At 39.1% G+C, this 21945-nt stretch overlaps 1 protein-coding gene across 1 annotated transcript; it reads right to left on the bottom strand.

The window, feature by feature from the left end:
• Positions 1-4038: 4038 nt before the first annotated feature.
• On the bottom strand, positions 4039-21819 carry FASTKD2 (FAST kinase domains 2). Its single transcript, XM_052635452.1, has 12 exons — positions 21770-21819; positions 20280-21100; positions 17248-17351; positions 16245-16353; positions 15850-15973; positions 15454-15593; positions 14185-14357; positions 9336-9499; positions 7466-7678; positions 6968-7052; positions 5179-5293; positions 4039-4234 (listed from the first exon to the last, which is right to left on the bottom strand). Exons 2-12 carry the CDS (start codon positions 20997-20999, stop codon positions 4115-4117), a joined length of 2067 nt encoding a protein of 688 aa, XP_052491412.1. The 5' UTR covers positions 21000-21100; positions 21770-21819; the 3' UTR covers positions 4039-4114.
• Between the last annotated feature and the right edge of the window lie 126 nt (positions 21820-21945).

Genomic DNA, 21945 nt, shown 5'->3' with positions numbered 1-21945 from the left:
TTGTGGTGATATTTTCATGGATATTTTATATATATGTGAAATCTGTTAAAACAACAGATTGTGCACTTTAAATATATGCAGTTTGCTGTTTGTCAATTATACTTCCATAAAGCTATTTTTTAAAGTATAGGGGAAAAAGTCACAAAATGCATTCCAGAAAGGTTGTATTAATTTACATCCTACCAGCAGCATACGCAAGTGCCTGCCTCATTACCTGTCAGCACTATGATTCCTAAAGGAAAAAAACACACAGTGCTAATTTAGAAAGGCAAAACCTCTCATTTGTTTGAATGTGTGTCTCTAATTAGCAACAGACTGAAATATTTTTGTTGATCAGCTCATCACTCGTTTTTCTTTTGTAATATGTACCTTATCAAACTATAGGAGTTCTTTACTTAGATATGTCATAAATATATCACCTATTTTTTTCCTCTTGACTAGATGTTTACATTTGTGTGACATAATGCAAATGGACATATTTAAAACGTTTAAGAATCAAAAAATAAAATAAAAACAAAAGCCAATCCTAACACTGCTCAAAACACAACCAAAAAAAGGTCAAGACTCAAAATTAAACATTAAAAAAAAATCAAAGTCTTTTACATCTATTTCTTTCACAAGATGGCTGACTTATTAGCATAAGACTGCATTAGAAGCAAGTCATACATATATATGTGTCCAACTTTATATCTTTCATATTCACTCTTTCAGTTGGTTAATAAAGTAGGTTATTTTATCCTCTTTAGAGTTTGGTACTAAAATATTAACATATTTTGTGATTTAATCAGAAAGAGTCAGAATTTAGATTTATAAACTCCCATCTTTTATTTATTGATCCTAATTGTGTGAGAAATGGGTCCATGAAATCAAACTGGACTTAAGTGGTTTTTGTTTTGAATCAATTGAATAAATACCAGAAAAGGAAAATATTTATATATTTTCCTGGAGAGTAAATCTTAATCCTGAGACTTATATATTATTAAATTGTTTTTCTTCCCTCTATATCTTCAGTCTCACAAGATTTTTTCAGACTACACAGCAATGAAGAATGCCAATACTAGTAATACCAGTGAAAGAGGAATGCTAGTTCCTCCAAAGAATCCATCAATTTGTCCAATCCTTTGAAAATGAGTCATAATTAAGTTATTAGAAAAAATTTACAAATGTATTTACTATTTAAAGAATGAAAATTTTAGTTCCCTAATAGATTTCAACTCTTGTTCTGAAGCTTGTAAGATTAAATCATTTGGTTAAGTACGTAAAACTAGATGATGTCCAATCTGGAATAAAAGTCCAGATTTCCTAATACACAAGCTGCACAGAGCAGAAAAGGAAATAATGTGGAAATCAATGATGTGGCTGAAACTCCAGAAAAATCACATTCTTGAACCTTTACTTCCTCATCCATACAATGAGGGAGGTTGGTTAAATGATTGATGTGTTTCCTTTCAGCTCTAACCTTTTCTAAATGCAGGGAGGATACGCTGATAAAACCTGTGACAGGCGCAGTCACATTGCTCGAGATTTTTTATTGCCAACTTGGGGTTTCTCAACTACTTTTCTTGTAACTCCGTACAAGCTCAGGTTCAAATTCCAGTCCTATCCTACTTATATAGCCTTTATAAATAATTTATCCTCTTATTAGATAAGAGGAAATAAGGGTCCCAAGAGATTAATAGCAACTACATGTCAAACAGTTAAGATAATGGAGAATATACCCAAATGCTTAGCAGTGCCCAGCACAGAGTAAGATGTTCAGTAATTGCACGTCTGTGTATCTGGGGTATCTCAGTCCATCCCGGCTGACATTAACAGAATGCCATAGACTGAGCAGCTTATAGACAACAGAAATTTATTTCTCACAAATAACTGTGGGAGAGGTTTGGAAGTCCAAGATCAAGGCAGATTCTGTCTGGTGAGGGCCCCTGTCCTGGTTCACAGATGGTCATCTCACTGACTTCACAGGGAGAAGTGATAGGGAGCTCTCAGAGGCCTCTTTCGTAAGAGAACTAATCCAGTTCATGAGACCTCCACCCTCATGATCTAGTCATCTCCCAAAGCTCTACCTCCAAATACTATCACAGTGGGGGTTAGGTTTCAATAAATGAATTTCAGGGATGGTGAGGGGGTGAGGCACAAACATTCAGAATTCTGCATGCAGGTAAAATAATACCAACATACACATGGTAAAACCTGCTATATCCCCAGCAACTCAAATATTAGACAGACAGGCATATGACAAACGTGAACAAGTATTTCCACAAAAGAATTACACACATAACTGAAAAATAGCCCCCAGGTCTGGCTCACAAGAGTTCAGCTATATATATTTAGTTTAAAAGAATTTGTGAAATGGTGAGCGCAGAGGGGAAGAGGGAGAAAGGAAGAAAGGAATGACCTTAAAAGAGGCAACCCACCGCCTATCAGTCTTAAGGAACTTGGACTCCTTGCTATCTCTGTGTTATCTCATCTCTGTTTCTCTTAGTTTGGTTCACAAACCACTTCCACTTGGAATGCTTCTTACAACTGCAGATGCCCGATACTCACTCATTTTTAACATGCTACCTCCTTAATTTTTATACATTTTTAACTTGCCTTTGACTGTGTGGATCACAATAAACTGGAAAATTCTGAAAGAGATGGGAATACCAGATGACCTGACCTGCCTCTTGAGAAACCTATATGCAGGTCAGGAAGCAACAGTTAGAACTGGATATGGAACAACAGACTGGTTCCAAATAGGAGTACTCAAGGCTGTATATTATTACCCTGCTTATTTAACTTGTATGCAGAGTACATCATGAGAAACGCTGGGCTGGAAGAAGCACGGGCTGGAAGAATCACAAGCTGGAATCAAGATTGCCGGGAGAAATATCAATAACCTCAGATATGCAGATGACACCACCTTTATGGCAGAAAGTGAAGAGGAACTAAAAAGTCTCTTGATGAAAGTTAAAGAGGAGAGTGAAAAAGTTGGCTTAAAGCTCAACATTCAGAAAATTAAGATCATGACATCTGGTCCCATCACTTCATGGGAAACAGATGGGGAAACAGTAGAAACAGTGTCAGACTTCATTTTTGGGGGGCTCCAAAATTACTGCAGATGGTGATTGCAGCCATGAAATTAAAAGACACTTACTCCTTGGAAGGAAAGTTATGACCAACCTAGATAGTATATTGAAAAGCAGAGACATTACTTTGCCAACAAACGTCTGTCTAGTCAAGGCTATGGTTTTTCCAATGGTCATGTATGGATGTGAGAGCTGGACTGTGAAGAAGGCTGAGCACCGAAGAATTGATGCTTTTGAACTGTGGTGTTGGAGAAGACTCTTGAGGGTCCCTTTGCCTGCAAGGAGATCCAACCAGTCCATCCTAAAGGAGATGAGTCCTGGGTGTTCACTGGAAGGACTGATGCTAAAGCTGAAACTCCAACACTTTGGCCACCTGATGCGAAGAGTTGACTCATTGGAAAAGACCCTGATGCTGGGAGGGATTGGGGGCAGGAGGAGAAGGGGACGATAGAGGATGAGATGGTTGGAGGCCATCACCAACTCGATGGACATGAGTTTGAGTGAACTCTGGGAGTTGGTTATGGACAGGGAGGCCTGGTGTGCTAGGATTCACGGGGTCGCAAGGAGTTGGACACGACTGAGTGACTGACCTGAACTGAACTGGAGAACCTAGTCCAATTGCTTTGTGGCCAGTGCTTGAAAATGTTGTCCATAACTGAGTCCTAAAATAGCTTAGATTCCAAGCCGAGGACTGCCCACACCAAATTACCTGCAAACCATCACAACTAAGAAACCAGTTTTTAATGCATCAAAGCTAATGAGAAACAGTAAAATCTACAGCTCATGAATCTGTCGGGTATCTGGGTACTGGAAGGAATAGGTACTACTGCAAAGATGACCCTTCTGCAATTTTCTCAGCATATTCTAAAGTGCCAGTAACAACATTTCTTTCATTCTTAACACTAATTTTAACAGTGAACTGAAGTAACACTTTGTATGATAGTGAGCAGTCAGGTAAATTACATCGACAACTGAATGATAGTATTTATTAAAGTTATTTTTACAAATTCAGGTCTCCAAACACTAAAAGGTTGCTTTTCACTCTAACATGTGCTTTGCAAATGTCTATCAGCAGCAGACAGTGCTTTGGGTGAGTAGATTTCAGTCTTCAAAACTGCGGCTGCATCCTTCATCTCTAGCTTTTCCACCTCCCAATTATTGACCTTACCAAAGAAAGAGGAAAATAATCAGTTTGCAGGAAGATGATGACATATAAAAGCTAGTTTTGACACCCAAGGATATTAAAATAACATCAAGCCAACCACTTACAATTTATGCACATTTTAAAAAGTTTAGTTATGACTATATATACTAGGGTTGAAGAAAGCTCTCACAGTGAAAATTACAAAAACTTTAAAGGTCCTCTAAAGGGTGCAAACATTTCTTTTTTGGGATAATCTTCCTTAGAATATACATAATAGCCAATATGAAAAAAAAAAGTGTTACAGATTAGCTCATTAGAGAAATGGGCCATCTTAACCTTGATAATCCAGGCATGATCCAGTTTTAAGATACTAAAGTATCATAATGAAGATTCAAATGTTTACATGTCACATTATATGCAGGACCAAATGACTGGCATTTAGATCGATCATAACATTAATATAAATATAAACTTATTTGTATGGTCCTCACTCCATACAGGTATCTTGAGGCTGCTCAAGTTTTGGTGTTCAGAATCAAATGAAGTACAGAGGGAAGAACTATCCTCTTACAACCCTCCAGCATTTTCTAGTGAGAAATATCCTTAGTGGCCTCACACTGACCCATGAAAACAAAGCTTTAATCAACACCTTTTCTTTTCCTGTTTAAGGTAACTTAGAAACTGAATATGGTTTCATGTTCTTAAATAGGAAAATATATTATTTACATTTTTCCACTTAAAAAAAAGGTTAAGTTATCAAACCCCGAGTAAATGACTAGTAATCAACTGAGCAGAAACAAAATCATGTACCAGAAATGTTCTTTTTCAAAGAAAACAATAAGCAAAACACTTATTCCAATACTGTTGGCAGTTTTCTAGTCCTGGTAACCAACTTCAACCATAACATTCCCGGCAGAATGAATATCAGTAATCGAAGATGATTTCATTTGCAATTTTTCTTACCAAGATTACATGAAAACCCATTATTTTCAAATGCCGCATTTTCATAGCAAGGTATCCTTTGGGGTGGGTTGAATCCAAACAGTAAGCAGATTTAGGAACACAGAGTACAGCTACTCTGAAAACAAAAAGACAAACTAGTTACTAATGAGATGACTGTGTACAACCTTGCTGTATCCTTGTTCTTTGGAGATTTCAAAGCTGAGCCCTCCACTGACCACATTCCTCACCGTTCCCTCCTGTACTAGCCCTTCACTTCCTCATTACCTGGCCTATGCAGACATTTCAGTATGTGAAGGCTACTTAGGAACCAAAAGCTTATAAAGATGTTTTATACAAACAGTATCTCTTAACCATCTTTAAGAATGGCTACATTCTTCATGAGGAAAATTTCCAGATATGAAAGCACCCATTTTAGGGCTTTCTTATACAGAGGTAATCGCTGATCTAAATATAATTATTTATGCCACTAGAAGTACTGGTGTAGATAACACTAAATGGAAAATGCTCTGTTTGTACATATTTTCTCCCCAAGAGAGAAGCATTTAAAAACCAGGATGGGGAGACCAAAAACAAGAGATAGACAAGACTGTTGAAAAGATAGTATCTGTATGTGTAAAAAAAAACTGAAGGTGTAATTTTTTTTTCATTGTTCACAGCCTTTTGGAAAGATTAAGTTCACTGGGGGAAAAAGACATTTGTATCCTTACTGTTTCCTATGATACTATTCTGTTACCTGAGATAAAGAGAAATAAATTTTATATCTTTAAAGGAACACTGATTTCTCATTTCTTCTCAGTACTTTAGGCTGAGAGCTATTACAATATATTATTATGCCAGAACAGTTGAATTCCAGAAAAAGAAAAACGATCTTCCAATGAGGCCAGAGAGAAAGGCTTTCCTTAAGGGGAGATAGGCGCCACGTATAGGGAAGATAGCGGCTGAAAAAGATGGCCAAGGAGCAATGTAGATGGACTTGCAAAGGAGCAAAAGTTACAGAGCTGTGAGTGGGAAGTGATGGTCAGATAAAGAGTCTGAATCCCTACAGACTTTTTTCTGTACCTCTCTCTACGTATTCATGTCCTACAAAGCAGTAGGGGATGTAAGTCGCCTGGGGTCAGGATCCATCTGACTCAGCTCTGTGTGCCCTGCAGGCCCTAGCAAAGCCATTCCACAAAGGCTGACTGAACACGGGGTGTGAACACAGGGTGTGTGCAACACGACCTGATCCAGCTGCTTACAAGGCAGAAGGTGCTCTTGGGGAGCAGCATCAATTTATCCCAGAGACACCTTCTGTACTGTGTGAGGCAAGGCAACTACTTCTAATTAACCTCAATATGGTTTGATCCATATACAATATACCTTAATTAAAAAACTAAAGTTTTTCTATCTTTTGATAGGTTTGACTGGTAGAACAAAATATTTATACTGGGTATTTTATTTGGGTAGAAGTCTTAATTCTTTAGGATCACTATTTCATTATCTTGTCAAAAATTTACACGGTGCTGATGGTTTCAATTATGTCGATGTTGTTTGACTGCACTGTTTAGCTTTAAATCCTAATTTTTTAGAACTGCCTGTTTCATTAAACGGCCAACTCCAACCCACAGTCCTCAACCGCAGTGCCTACATATATACCTAAGAAGTAGACTAATGGATGAGACATCCCTAGGTACGTAACAAGCTCCATACAAATAGAAAGTCTTTGTATTGTTACTGCTATTTAATACGAAGTCTTTGAGAATTAAGATTTAAATACAGACAGCTCAGCAGATGAGTATGTGTAAACAACCTCTGAATATCTGTAGAAGTTACCACGTCCACATCAGAAAATGGAAGCACTTGGGTCCGGTTAGCATCCATTCTGATTTCAAAATCTGGAAGAAAAAAAAAATTGATACTAATTTTTCAAACACTGTTCAGTGATTTTTTTGTTTAAAAATGACTACTACTACTACCCATAATGACAATGGCAACAGCTAAGGTATACCGAGCTTACTTACATGTGCCAGATACTAGTCTGGATTTTACATGTATTGTCTCATTTGTAGGTCACAGGAACCGTATGGGGTGCGTGCTATTATTACTGCCATTTTACACATAAGGAAAGAGGCTTGCAAGTGCTGAAAGCAGGGCACTAGTAAGCCGGGGAGTGAAAATCCACACCCAGGTAGTCCAGCTCCAGGGCCAACGCTGCACCACACTAAGCTGCCGCAGTAAACTCCTAATCTTTTGTCAGAAAAAATTAAATATAAAGTAAAACAGAAGAAGCTCGTATAAAGTCCCATACCAATAAAATAATTATGTGGCAACTGTACACTTTGTGAGAAGCACCCTTCCCCCAGAAGGTCACTCAGCACTGCGGCAACCTTTGGCTGTGGACAGAAGGTTGTTGGGGGCAACGGTGGCAACACCAAGTCCAGGTCCTTGTGACAAGGAGCATCATCAAGTTTTAGACAAGCAGCCACAACATGAAGCCTGTGAACATTCCTCTCCACGTCACCTAAAAAAAAAAAATGTAGTTAAGAAATAATAGTAATGTCACATTAAAGAAATTGTATTAATGTACCTATAATTCTGATTATTTGCTTCTTATCAGGAGGGATTTCTCTATGTCCCCCAAGTTCCCACAGTGTGTAGATCTGTGCCTGTACCTGATAAGGTTTTAAGGTTTAAAATACCTTTCAAGTATTTTTCCTTGAAAAATTTCCTCCCTCTTCACTGAACTGATGAGGAAATGCTCAAGAACGTTAAAGCGCACCCTGATTAACTAAGGGCAAAGTTGGAACTAGAATTTCAGTCTCCTGGGTTCACAGCTGCTTCCCCTACATTAGACTGCTTGAAAAATCAGCACATAGTATTCCTCTACCACACTCTGAAATTTCATTCCACTGTTTTTAAAAGGATTTCAAATAACCCTATTTCCCAGATATGGGCTTCCCAGGTGGCGCAATGGTAAAGAAGCCACCTGCCAATGTAGGAGACCCAAGAGATTTGGGTTCGATCCCTGAGTTGGGAAGACCCCCCGGAGCAGGAAACAGCAACCCACTCCAGTATTCTTGCCTGGAGAATCCCATGGACAGAGGAGCCTAGCAGGCTACAGTCCATGGCGTTGCAAAGGAGTCAAACACGATGAAGCAAATGAACATGGGCGTAAGGCTGATACTGCTTTTCCCTTTAAAAAAAAAATAATAATAATAATAATATTTATTTATTTGGCTGCACCGGGTCTCAACTGCACATGTGGGGTCTAGTTCCCTGACCAGGGATCAAACCCAGGCCCCCTGCATTGGGGGCGTGGAGTCTTAGCCACTGAACCACCAGGGAAGTCCCTGATTTTCCTTCTTTAATAGTAAAAACCAAAAGTAAACAATTAATTTTGGTTTTAAGAGGAAATAAATTCATTACTTTGCTAACTATTTGGTTTCTTAATCTAACAGCTGTGCCCTCATTACAGACCATGGGTGGCAAAGCTTTATAGCTGCAAAAGTTGACTAAACTTGGCTTCAAATGTGACATGTAAAGATTAGAAGTATAAATACCTCTGATATGGACATAAAGAGCAACTTGAACATTTAGTCTTTGTATAGGTGCATAAAGTGTAAGTCAAAAAAACAGTGACGATGTGTTTCTTACTCCTGCCGGCTATGTGCAGGGTCTGTCATTAAAGGAGGCTCCACAGGGACTTCCCTCATAGCTCAGTTGGTAAAGAATCTGCCTGCAACGCAGGAGACCCTGGTTCAACTTCTGGGTTGGGAAGATCCACTAGAGAAGAGGTAGGCTACACACTCCAGTATTCTTGGGCTTCCCTGGTGGCTCAGCTGGTAAAGCTGCAATGCAGGAGACCTGGATTTGACCCTGGGTTGGGAAGATCCCCTGGAGAAGAGAAAGGCTACCCACTCCAGTACACTGGCCTGGAGAATTGCATGGACTGTATAGTCCATGGGTCACAAAGAGTAGGACACAACTGAGCGACTTGACTTTACAGGTTTGCTGGCTTAAAGCATGGCCCTCTGATGTCACCATCTTTGGTCCTTTCATTAGGAGCACCTGCTCCAGAAGGTTTAACTGACACTGCTGCAACTGAGCCCCTACTGAGAATCACCAGGTAGCCTGGCAGTACTGCCTTATTTTAGTCATACTGCGCACTGACATCCTACCTGACGTCAGCAGATCATCAATGATGTCCTTCTGAAGAAGCTGATTAATGAGGGCCAGGGGAAAATGGCTCATAAAGCAAAATGAACACACTGCATTTAACAGGTTTTCAGAAGATATGTGGTGAAGACTACCAGTCAGAGCACTGGCCGTAACTTCTAGGAACCTAGAGAGGCAGAAAGGAAACTTGGCTTACAAATGAAAAGACAAGATCATAATAGCGCTAGTGAGGTGTCACAGGACCAACGGCTTTCAGTGGATAAAACCATCAGGCTTGCATCTGCACTAGGTCTTCACACATCTTTCAGGTCAGCTGACTCTCATAACAAATACACACATTCAATAAAGGTGAGCTGCCATGGTATGTCTTACATAGAGCAGATATTTATAGGCTTTAACTCATTTAATTCCCATTCAAACTCTATGAGATAGCTGTCATTATTATCCTCATAACAAAAATGAGTAAATAGGCTCAGTGAGGTCGAGTAACTCGTCCAAGGGACACAGCCAGGAAGCAGCAGGGCCAACCCTGAAATCCAAGCTGTTAGGGTCCAGAGCCTTTTAACCACGGTGCTAGGCTTTTATCCTGAGTAAATCTACAAGGCCTGGAATGCCACTACAGGTTTATAACCTATTAAAATTCTGTTGCTATTAATGCTCTGAGCTGAAAGAACCACAGGCCTAATCGTACCACCTCAGCTACGGTTATGTAGGATAACTGAGCACAGATGAAGAGAAGGGAAATCAAGGTTAGTTGAGGCCATGGGCCCAGTGTGACACTGCTAATAAAGGGCCAAGACACACTTTGAACCCAGGTCAGTTTGACTCTTAAGGCCTAAGTTATATTTCATTATACCAGAAAAAAAAAAGTAGTGCCTGCAAAGTACTCTGCTAGTGTACAGAAAAGAATGTAGACAGGGTGGCTTTGGGGATAAGGAGAATTACAGTAAGTAGAAAAGATGGCAAAAGCAAAGACCACTTGAAACTAAGCACAGAAATGGGAGCCCTGAAAGTGTATCCTATTCACGCTGTGCTAAGTGACCAGTGAGGCACAGGGCACGTGTGCCCTGAAGTAAGCTCTTAGTAACAGTGAGCCACAAAGGGAACTGCCTGAGATCGACTGGGAGATCCCATGGCGGGAGGAGATGGATGACGAGAAAGGCTGTGGTAGGTCCTAGAGACAACAGTGAGGCAAAGGAGAAGCTGATGGGGGTCTGGAGGAGGCAGCCACAGGGGCTGGTCTGGAGCCCGAGGGGTGATCCCCCCCCCCACTCCTCGTGCCACACTTCACCTTCCGCAACACTACAGTCTGCGTCATTCCCGTAGTCCGCTGCTTCTTTCCCTCCTGACTTGAATACAGTCCCTTCTACACCGGATGCTCTTTCCATGGCTACCTCCTATGTATCCATCTTTTAAGATCTGCTCAGGTACCATCTCCTCCAGGGAGGACGCTTGACATCTACCCTGACTTTCTACTTCACCAGGCTAGCATCCTGGCACATTCCTCCTCTATCCCTAGGTAACCTGTACAAAACTCCGCCACTTCCATGTTCATGCTATATTTAATTGCCAACTTATGTCTATGTTACCCATTACATAGAATCATCTGGCAAAAAAGGATTATGTCTTACTCACTTTTGTCTTAAGTACCTGAGCACTTAATACAAGTTTTCTGACTAAATGAACAAATACAATTAGAGGAGAAAGAGGATAATATTATTGGAAAAGAAAGAGTCAAAAATAATCAGCTAAAAATTCACCAAGTTGTAAACATTGAATATGCACAGCTCTTTACATGCTGTTACTCATACCTCAATAAAGTGGAGCAGGAAATGGCAACCCACTCCAGTACTCTTGCCTGGAGAATCCCATAGACAGAGGAGTCCATGGGTTGTAAAGGGTTGGACACGAATAAGTAGCCAAGCACACAAAGTGGTTTAAAAAAAACACTTGACATGGTACTTGATAAACAGTAAACAAAACAAACAAAAGACCAAGAATGAGCTGACTTTCAGAATTACTGATCTTGAGACCCCTGTGGAATCTCCGGTGACCATATACAACCCAGAGCTCAGGAGCACACTGATGGCCAGAGGTGCAATCCGGGATTATCTACAGGGTGGCAAGCACAGATCAAAAAGAGAAGAAACCAAAGGACTGGAGTGACAGAGTTGAAATGGTACATGTTTTCTTCCTAGGGCTTCAAACCCAGGAAGATATTCTAGATTTAACACATTCTCTTTACCAGAGGCCATAACATAAATAAAATGATTAAGGAACAGCATGTGGATATACAAAGTGCTAAGTCAAATTTTCTACAACTCTCCTACCTAATCCATCTCTTCTAGCCAACTCACTTCCCAAATGCTTCGAGTTACTGCTCCTAAAACCTTTGCCATTCCACCCTAGGAGGCCATCTTCCTTTCTCCTTCCTCCATAAAGCACTCATTTGGTACCTATCACATTGCCTTCCTCTCAATATACATGACTTGCCTCCTTCTCTATCCTAAGAAGGATGGAGAACACAAACTTCTTTATTTATAGTCCTCAAAATACCAACTTCAGGCAACTGAACATTCATGGACATTCAGGAATTTCTTATTGATTAATCTCAATCTATTAGCGACTCTTATCACTCCTACTTCTCCAAAGGAGAAATGCTGAGGTAGGAGGGTAGGGTGAAACCGCAGTTCCTCAGTCTCAGCACGGCTGATGATCTGGCCTGGACAATTCGTTGTTGCAGTGCTGACTCGTGCACAGTAGGGCACTGGCAGCATCCCCAGCCCCCACCCACTGGAGAGTGTACAACCACCCTCTCCCCCACCTCCCCAGCCACACAAAAACTAACATCCCCAGATACTGCCAAACGTCCCCTAGGAGCCAAGACCATGGCCAACTGAGAACCAACAAGTCAGACGAAAGCAGAGCAGACAGACAAGTACAACATTCACGGTTCCCCCTCAGTATGACCTGTTCCTAGTTGTGTTTTGTTGAATTTCCTAACCTGTGTAGCTACTTAGGGTTACCTTTGTTATCCATCCTCTATTTCCAACGTAACAGTTTTACTGGACCAAATTATCTCCTGGGACACCTACAGTCAACTGAAAAACTCCCTAACTATTCAGTGTTTGTTCTCTGAATTCTACGGAATTCATGCGGCTGTTTCTGGAGTTTTAATTACTACTCAGCTTAACAATGCTACTTACTCCAGTATTCCTGCCTGGAGAAACCCATGGACAGAGGAGCCTGGCAGGCTACAGTCCATGGGGTCGCAGAGTCAGGCACAACTGAGCGACTAACAATTTCACACTTTTCACTTTCACATCTTAACAGTATTTGTCAAGAAGGGGCAGGAGGAACATAGGAGCCAGCTTCATAATAAAACCAAGAGTGGGTAGTAGAGGAAGGCTGAATTTGGGGAGAATCTTTTCAACCTTTATTTCATGTCTATTCTGTGCCAGGCTCTGTGCTACGTTTAGAAACACAGGCACCTGGGTCTGACACTAGAAAGCTCTGCAATTGTGGAGAGAGGTTTATTGACAAATAACTGCAGCTATGTGTCAAGGTTCCACCAGAGATTTATACAAGACATGACAAGCACAGGAGCTCTGATGGAGACATAAGGGAAAGCACAGGACACATATAGGAAGTGAGTCTTTTTGGAACAATGGAGGGAACAGTGAGCAGCTGCTTTTCTTGGCCCAGCATTTCTTTGATCACCAGAGCCAAAGAAACGGGCATGTGACCCAAACTCGCTCAATCAGATTTTCTCTTCTGTAAATCTAGATCTTTAGAAAAAAACCACAGGGACAAAAAGCTGATGGAGCCAAGCTGGGCATGCATGCTCAGTCGCTCAGCCATGTCCAACTCTTTGCAACCCCATGGACTGTAGCTTTCCAGGCTCTTCTGTCCATGGGATACTCCAGGCAAGAATACTAAAGCGGGTTGCCATTTCCTACCCCAGGGGATCCTCCCAACCCAGGAACTGAGCCCGTGTCTCTTGCGTCTCCTGCATTGGCAGGGGGATTCTTAACCACTGCATAAGCTGGGAGCCAAGCCACTTGGTGGCCAAGAAATGGCCTGTGAACCCTGCCACTGAGACCCTCAGAACTGCCACAGTTTATTCCTTCAAGGCCTTAATCTAATAATTCCTGTGTATCAGGCACTGCCTTAAGATTCTGACACAGGTTAACTCACTTGATCCTCATAACAATGATTATGTAATTGTGCAGTATGATTAGAAATAAGTCATTATTCATCCCCGTTTTAACAGATGAAGAAACTGAGGTTCAGGTAAGTTACAGGTAAGGTAAAGTTAAGTAGATAATGAATGGCAGAACTAAGATTCAAACCTAAGCAAGATGTCATGTTATATACGTTTCTGGTTTTTAACAAACCCTTAACTGATCTAGAGAAAGAAAGATGTTCTGGGTGGAAAGAAGAGGTCTGAAAGAGTCTGGCACATCTGAGAAATTGCTGTGTTTATTAGCAGAAATGTATGATTGGAGTTAAAATGAAAAGAACAGAAAGCGGTAGTTTGGGACCAAATAAAGAGCTAGGGTCAAAACTGAACTATAAACTAGGGTGCTAAGGGAATAAGTTGGGTGGAAGCTTGAAACGAAGTCTCCTACACTGAATTATCAAATACACTGCAAAGAACAACAACAAAAGAGCAAAAGCAAAGCGTGTATCTTTATCAAAGATAAAACTGTCTACCTTCATAAATAAAGAATATTATGTTTTATTTCTGGACAGGGATGGGTTTGCTTGTGAGGACTCATTGAGCTTTGTTAATCTTTTCTATAAATATGATATGTGGCAATAAAAAAGTAAAAATGAACAAGTACATACTTGTGGGTCTGGCATTTGTAGAAGTGATTGAGAGAAGAATATACATTAAGAATACCGACAAGGCTTTTCACATTTAGGAAGCCAGGTTCATCTGCTGCTTTCTTGATAAATAAGTCCATCAAACCAACAGGTCGAAAGCCAAAGTTTTCAAATAAAATGAGGAGAAAAAGAACCTAAAAAACAGAAAGAATTGAGGAAAAACTTCTTAAGAATTACAGTGTTCTCAGAAATCTTTCCGATTTCAAACAGTTTAAATAGCAACAGAATTGTCCTGATTGAAAAATATTCCCTTAAAAGGAGTAATTATCTTTCCCTTATAAAATATCAAGTTAATAAGCCACCTCTTTTTATAAGCCGAGAAGCAGAGCACACAATGGTTCTCATTTCCAGTGTCATTTAAAATAAATCCTTTCCTACATGCTTTTCACACAAAATCTCTGCAAATTACCTTTAAATATCCCTCTTCTGAAGTTTTTCAAAATGACCAAGTCAATTTCAAACTGCTCTCCTTTCCAAACCTAGACACTTCCTATATTCTAATAGATAAAAGATAACTCAAAAATTTCTATGTTCAATATTAAATACTACAAGTGAGAATAGAGCTGAAATACATTGATTAAAATAAACGTTCGACTTCACCTCTCATTTCCCTCTTTATCATTCTTACAATAAGGACTTCTCTTTTCAAAATCAATTTCCATAGTAAACACAATATTCACCTCAATCTCCAAAGAGAACTAAGCCAGTAATCTAACATGGTTACCTCGGCTTCACTATAAAAAGCAGCTTTTACCAGTTGCTTCATTTAGACATTTTATTATTAACACAGGCCTGAACCTAAAGGCTCTTACCCTTGAAGAACCAAGCAAACTTTCCATACATAGAAGACAGTAATGACATTTTATTCTTCAAAAAGCTTAAGCCCGTCATATTACCTATTTTTATTATTCTAAATCTAACAAAGGAAACACAGAAAGGCAGAAATAATCCTTAGTATCCAACCAAAGTACCATATAATATTATGAAAAACCGACTTTGGCAATACAATTTTTGTTTCAGACAGAAAGATGATCAAGATGTTGAACAGTATACAATAGGTAACACTCAGACAGAAATTGTAAGGAGCTAATTTTTCAAAACCAATTCAGCATTGGAATATTTTGGAATCTAAACCACTTTAAAATGATAGAGAAGGATATCCACAAATTAATAAATTAATACATTTCTTGAAAGTTTCTGAGACTTATTCTAAACTATTAACATACTTACTTTTTTCAACTTCCAGATGTCAAAAGTTGTAGCCACATAATCTGCTATTCCTTTAAAAAGATCTATATTAATATATTGGAGGTCCTTGCAAGACTGCAATATGTTGATCAATATTTTAAAAGGACACCCATGGATGTTACCTTTAAGAATGAGTTAGATAAACAAAAATTACCAGATGATTTTGACTGTAAGATTCAAAATACTATATACCCAGCACTTTTTTTAGAAAAGCAGCACTGTATTTTGTAAAAACAAAAAACAATAATTATAGGTAAAAATAAACTTTAGATCTAATGATATCATCAGATATTTTTTCATATAACAGCAAACAAACAAAACAAATATAGTTCAGAACAGATCGGATGCTATAAACCATGTAAGAAAAATTCCCCTTACTTGTGACTCTCTTACTGCACTCATTCAGAAGGATAATGGAACGGTGATTCATGGCAGCCAGCACTGAAAACATGTGCTGGCAATTCAAAACAGAGAACTGGTCTAATTCTTTCAAGGCTTTCATCTAAAGAAAAATAAATTTTATCATTTGTGGTAAAATAAATTAAAATCTTATATTTAAATAAAAAAGGATAAAGTTTGAGCAAAATGACTCAGACATATAAAGGTATGTAAACACATATACACATAAATATTTCTATTATTCCACTTAAGCAAAGTTATATCCAAAAGCACAACAATGTCCTCCTAATAAACTGACTTTAGGAGATGCTAGCAAATCACAGGAAATATCTTTTTCAAATTTTACCCAACAAAGAAAATTCAGAAAGTATTACCTCCAATTTCCTTTTAAGACCAATTGGAGCATCTTTTCCAATACTTCTCATTACAGTTTGTAATGTGAAGACATGTTTTATTTTCCAAACTTGCTCATCAACTAGCATCCTGTCATCAAACACAACAAATACCACAGTCTTAGGATCTTAAAACAAGAAGAGAAATCTTAAAAGTCAGTTGGTCCAGTTCCTACTTATAGGCAAGGAATATGAAGCCCAAAGAAATGAAATATCTGCCCACGAGAGTTTAAACAGTTAGTGAAAGCTCCAGGACCTGACCGGTATTCTTTTCTCTCACATTATTTTGCTATCTTTGTGCATAAACAAATACCAGGAGATTATATTAAGACATCCCAATGCATAGTCATGAAATTGGGAATTAAAAATTATTTTCATAAACCTATGACATAAGATTAGGTGCATCAATTTTATAAAAACTCAACCTCCTTTGCAAGCTGGGCTACTGTCATGTGAGTCCCACATAGTGCCCAAATAACCATTATGAACTGAGCATGTATCAGTTCTCCCCCGGCCCATGTTAATACTATGTTTTAAGATAATTTTAATGTTGTCCACACTTTTTCTTATACTGAATCCTGAAAGAAGCATTATTTCTAGCTTCACCTGTTCCAAAGTCAGGATTTAAGTTTAATAAGCTATGAAAGACCAGCTTCCCTTGTAGGTCAGTTGGTGAAGAATCTGCCTACAATGCAGGAGACCTGGGTTTGATTCCCAGGTCAGAAAGATCCCCTGGAGAAGGAAATGGCAACCCACTACAGTATTCTTGCCTGGAGAATCCCATGGACAGAGGAGCCTGGCAGGCTACAGTCCATGGGGTCGCAAGAGTCTGACACAACTTAGCAACCAAACTGCCACCGCCACCAACAAAGTTTTTTATGCTCCCACTTAAAAAAAAAAAGTTGTTCAATTTTCATCTTGGTTTTTGATTTGAGATAAGAGAAAAAGAGAAAGCCACTTGAAGAAAGTGTAAGAGAGTTCTCACCGCAATCCTGCCAAAAGAACATCCACATTCTTGCATGGCTCCATTGTGTTTAAGATAGTTGACAAAACTGAAAGACATTTCTCATCACACTCGTTGATACGTTCCTATTGAAATGTAATCACAAAAACACTATAGGTAATGAGTTCATAGTAGATGACCTCACCCAAGCAAAACCACTGAACTGATGCTTTCAACTAAAGGATTAAGTATCAAACCAATTATTCAGTCAGTCCACAATAAACAGCAACTTTGGAAAATCAGACGTTATATGTAAGTGAACTTTTCAAATAATTGATACACATTCTTTTTTATCAACAATTTCTTTACACTTTCAATTACCACTGAAAATGATTTGACATTGATTATATTCCTCCACTTCTGAAATAACTTTCATCAAGCATTATTTTTACCCCTTCTTGAGACCGAAGGCCATCATGGTGAAAAGTGCAGTAATAAGCCATAGGACAGTTTTCCCACCCCTCGTGAATCTTACATTGCTGTGCTTACAATTTCCCTATATTCTTTCCTGAGTATCAAACTGCAACCTCAGTTGTAAACTTTCTAATTCACATCTGCTGTCACATTTTACCACCACTATCTTGATCTCAAGAGGAACCCAGGCCCCCTGGATCCTTTCAAACCCTTTGAATCAGGGTATTACTTTAGTTCCAGAAAGGGCCTAATTTAGAAAGTGAACAGTAATACCACAGCTCACCTAGTGCTCTACAATTTAATCACAACTAGTCTATACACCTCACAAGAGTACTTGTAATCACACTTGCAAGATGTACACTCGTTTGCTAAAATTACATGACCAACAAGCCACAATGCCTCAAATCAGAAGCAAATATTGATAAGAAATGGATACTGCTGGAAGGGAAAAAGGTCTCATTCCCATGAGAGGGTTTCCATTATAGCATTCCACCAATATCTCCTATAAAAGACAAGACCACCTGGCTAGGTGTTTGAAGGGCAAGCTTCACTGATGATATATTTCATACCTAGCTAAAATGTCTTTGCAACATTCCCACATGTTAGTGAGATACAATTACATGTATAGATAATCTGACCCCAAATACCCACTGGTCCTATTTCACCAATGAAGATACTATGATGATGGGAATACCTGTCCAAAATTCATTTAGAGAATCACTGACAAGGTAAAGTGACTTACTGCAATTACTTTTAAGTAACTATATAGGGAACAGAGTCTACCAAAAAACACAGATATTCTGCAGTTTAAATAAACACACACAATACAAATTAGTTACTGGTTGAAAACATATGGAAATCACAGTAATGTTAAAAGTTTAAAATTCTCAAATATCTACAAACTCGATAGAATACATGTCAGATCATCCTCAGGAAATTCCTATCTTTAAAAAAAATTTATTTAATTATGATCATTGAGTTTCAAAGTCTGAAGAGCCCACTCTTAAGAGGTAAACAATTACTTAAAGAAACTATTCTTTTTCTTGGCCAACCTGGTGTCATTTCAGTGACATTGAAGAGGACACTGACTCCTTTGTTTGAAACTAAAAGTGGTTCCCCCACCCAATTTCATTTTTCCAATAAACTTTCCACTCACAGAGTGATCTAAATACTAACTGGAGCAGCCTGACCTTTGCTTAAAATACTCCAGTGGATCCCCACTGCCTATAGCATAAAGGCAAACTCCTTAGCCAGGCATAAAAGGCTCTTTATGATTCAGCCTCTTTTTTCCCGAACCTCATGCCCTGTCATGACACCAACCCCTCCTCCTTGACAACCACAGGAACAATTTCCTAACAATTCCCTCAGACTCATAACCCCAATAATCTGTACTTCAACCACAGTGAACTACTTTCAGCTCACCAAACTTTTCTCCAGGATTTGAACATATAGTCTTCTCTACTTGAAACACCATCTCCTTTGCTATCAACCTTCTCACTGACTGCTGGCCATCCCTTGCACTCAGCTTAGACATCATCTCCTACTGGGCTTGAATTTTAGCTCTACTATGACAAGGTGTTTGTTCATTAAACCAGCAAGTATTTATCAAAAACCTACAAATGGTGACATTAACAAATATGTGGCCTTGGGCAAGCTATTTAACCTCTCTAAGCCTAAATTTCCTAATCAGGAAGAAGTAACAATAACTACTTTTAAAAGCTACACTGAGAATTATATGAGACCATCCTTCTTTCAAACTCTGTATATATCTGCTTCAAACAGTAATCTTGTATCCTTCTCCCCCATCACCTCTTCTCATCATGAAGGCATTCTCCCAACTAGGTCTGAAGCCCCTGGTTACACACTGTGTATATTTTTCTTTCATTGCACTAAAAGCTCTATGTGGCCCTTATTTTGTAATTGTATTCCCAATGATCAGTGCTACAATTTCGTAGTGTCTACAATGTCATAAATGTATGAATGAATATTGGTTATTTTTGTAATTGCCTACAAAGTATCTGTTGTCCCCTCTACATTACAAAGGCAGGAATTATGTTCTCCATATCTTTACATCCCTAGTAACAAGTGTAATAACTAATCCACAGGTGACAGGCCAATGAACACTTATTGCGTGAATAAATAAATTCAGTAGTTGTGACTTTAGTCAAGTTGCTTAACAATATCTCTTTCTTCACCTGCTAGAGTAACACCAACCTCACACTGCTATTGTGAAGATTAAACAGGACAACACAAGTAAAAGGTATATAGGGAGTCAATAAATACTAGCTTCCTTCCCTTCCCTTCTCTCCTCCTTTCAACTACCCAACCTGTTCGTGTATATTTTGTCTCTCTTCCCCCTTTAGCTTATTCACTATTACTCAACTCCCGAGAAGAAAAATGGGGCAAGTGTTCATAAACTTCTAAAGCAAAAGATCTTGCTAACTTGAGGTATCTAAATCATAGAATATTAGTCTATGCAGAAAGAAATGTAAACTACCATTCCAATGATAAGTTTCATTCAAGGAGGCTATATGTCTACTTCCTATCATTCTTTCAAGATTTGCTAAACCGAGTATATTTACACCTCCTTTTGATTTTACCTGGACCACCCTCAGCAAAGTCTGTACGAGCAGAGTGTTCTGAGGAATCCCAAGCTTCACTATAGCATGAAGACTAAACAGCAGGTTGTCGAAATACATGATCTTGGCTTCTCTCATAACGTGTTCACACAGCTGGTTAAACGCAGGGTGGTTAAACATCAACTGTTTTTCAAAGCGCTTCTGATCCTCGGACATGCGTTTGGCAACTGTCCACATGGCTGAGAAATAGTTACTACTGGGAAATTTAGGTGCTTTTGAAAATATATCTAACACATCACTCAGGGAATTACACTCCTGAGACAGTTTTTTACTGCTGATTAGGGTTGGTTTTCTTCTCTTGGTGAGAACATCTTCATCAGAGGCTTCCTGATGAAAGCTTTTCTTCAGTTCATTAACAGAGACAGGAAAGTGTTTTGAATCAAAGGACAGTCTTCTAGGACAACGTAGTTTGTCAACTGTAAATACTGTTACCGTGCTTATGCCCTTTTTTTGACAGCTATCACCTTCCGATTTAAAAATTAAAGCATCCTGAAACAGATATCTAGTAGATGAATGCATTTTATTACCAAATGTATTTAAGAGGTTTCTTCGGCTCCAGTTTGAATAAGTAATATTTGGTCTGCAAAATGCCAAAGGACATAGCCTCACAGTTCTGCCTGTTGGAACGAAAGTACTGACTTGTCTGAGGTTCCATAAAAAGGAACCCGCTCTGTTATTCATTTTCTAGTTACTGAAGTACTTTCAAAAGACTTTAAAGTTATCAAGATGACACACACGTCGCTTCTACATATGAAAAAAAACTCATGTCTGCCGTCGTTTTCCTGCAGGGGAAGGGGTTATAGGAGAAATAAAAATTAGAGTAAAATTTCTACTTAAAAATATAAAACCCATGTAACAGAGACTAAAGTGGGGACTTAGGGAGACATTAAGATTTACCTTAAAAGGGTAAAACCATTTTACCAAATACGGGGTTCTTCCACCTCTACCACAATGTGTATACACAGTCTTAAAGGAGCAAGGTTACTTTGGAAGTAGTGGATGCATAAGTAAGTCTTAAAAAAAGAAAAAAGTGGGTTTCTGACGGGAAAGTTTTCATATAAAGCTTTCTTTGCAGTAAGAGATTTTACGGAGATGTCGGCATTAAAAATTAAGGGCTTAACCATGATGGATACTTTTTAACCCGAGGATTTAACAGCAGCTAAACACGAACTGTTAAAATAAGGCCTTGGACAAGCACAACGGTTCAGGGGAGGAAGCAGCAAACTGAAGTGATGCTTGCACGTGGCCTGCGTTTGGGAGAGAGATGCAACCAGTCTCCCCAGGTCTCAGAACCCGTGTGAGGAGTCCGTGCTTCCGGAGCCGGGCGTCTTAGTATGAACCCACTTCCCTCAACTTACTTCCCGGGCAACTTCGGAGACCTTTCTCCGAAAGGCAAGAAGTCTAAGGCGTAGTACAACCAACTGTTCCGCTTAAGTTCGTCCTCCACTCACCTTAGAGTAGAAGCCTGTGATTGTAGACAGGCGCGGCCATGACAGTTTCCCCGCGAACTGAGCGAATCGCGAGATTTTACGGATCCCTCGTAGGTCAAAAAGTGTTTGTTCGCGGACGGTTGGAAATATTTAGAGTGAAAAAAGCCTACCGAAAAGAATGACTACTTTTTCTTAGC

Source organism: Budorcas taxicolor, chromosome 2 (genome assembly GCF_023091745.1).
Source record: "Budorcas taxicolor isolate Tak-1 chromosome 2, Takin1.1, whole genome shotgun sequence".
Classification (NCBI taxonomy): Eukaryota; Metazoa; Chordata; class Mammalia; order Artiodactyla; family Bovidae; genus Budorcas; species Budorcas taxicolor.
Note: the sequence above shows the minus strand (reverse complement) of the source record. Positions and strands in the feature narration are given on the sequence as shown.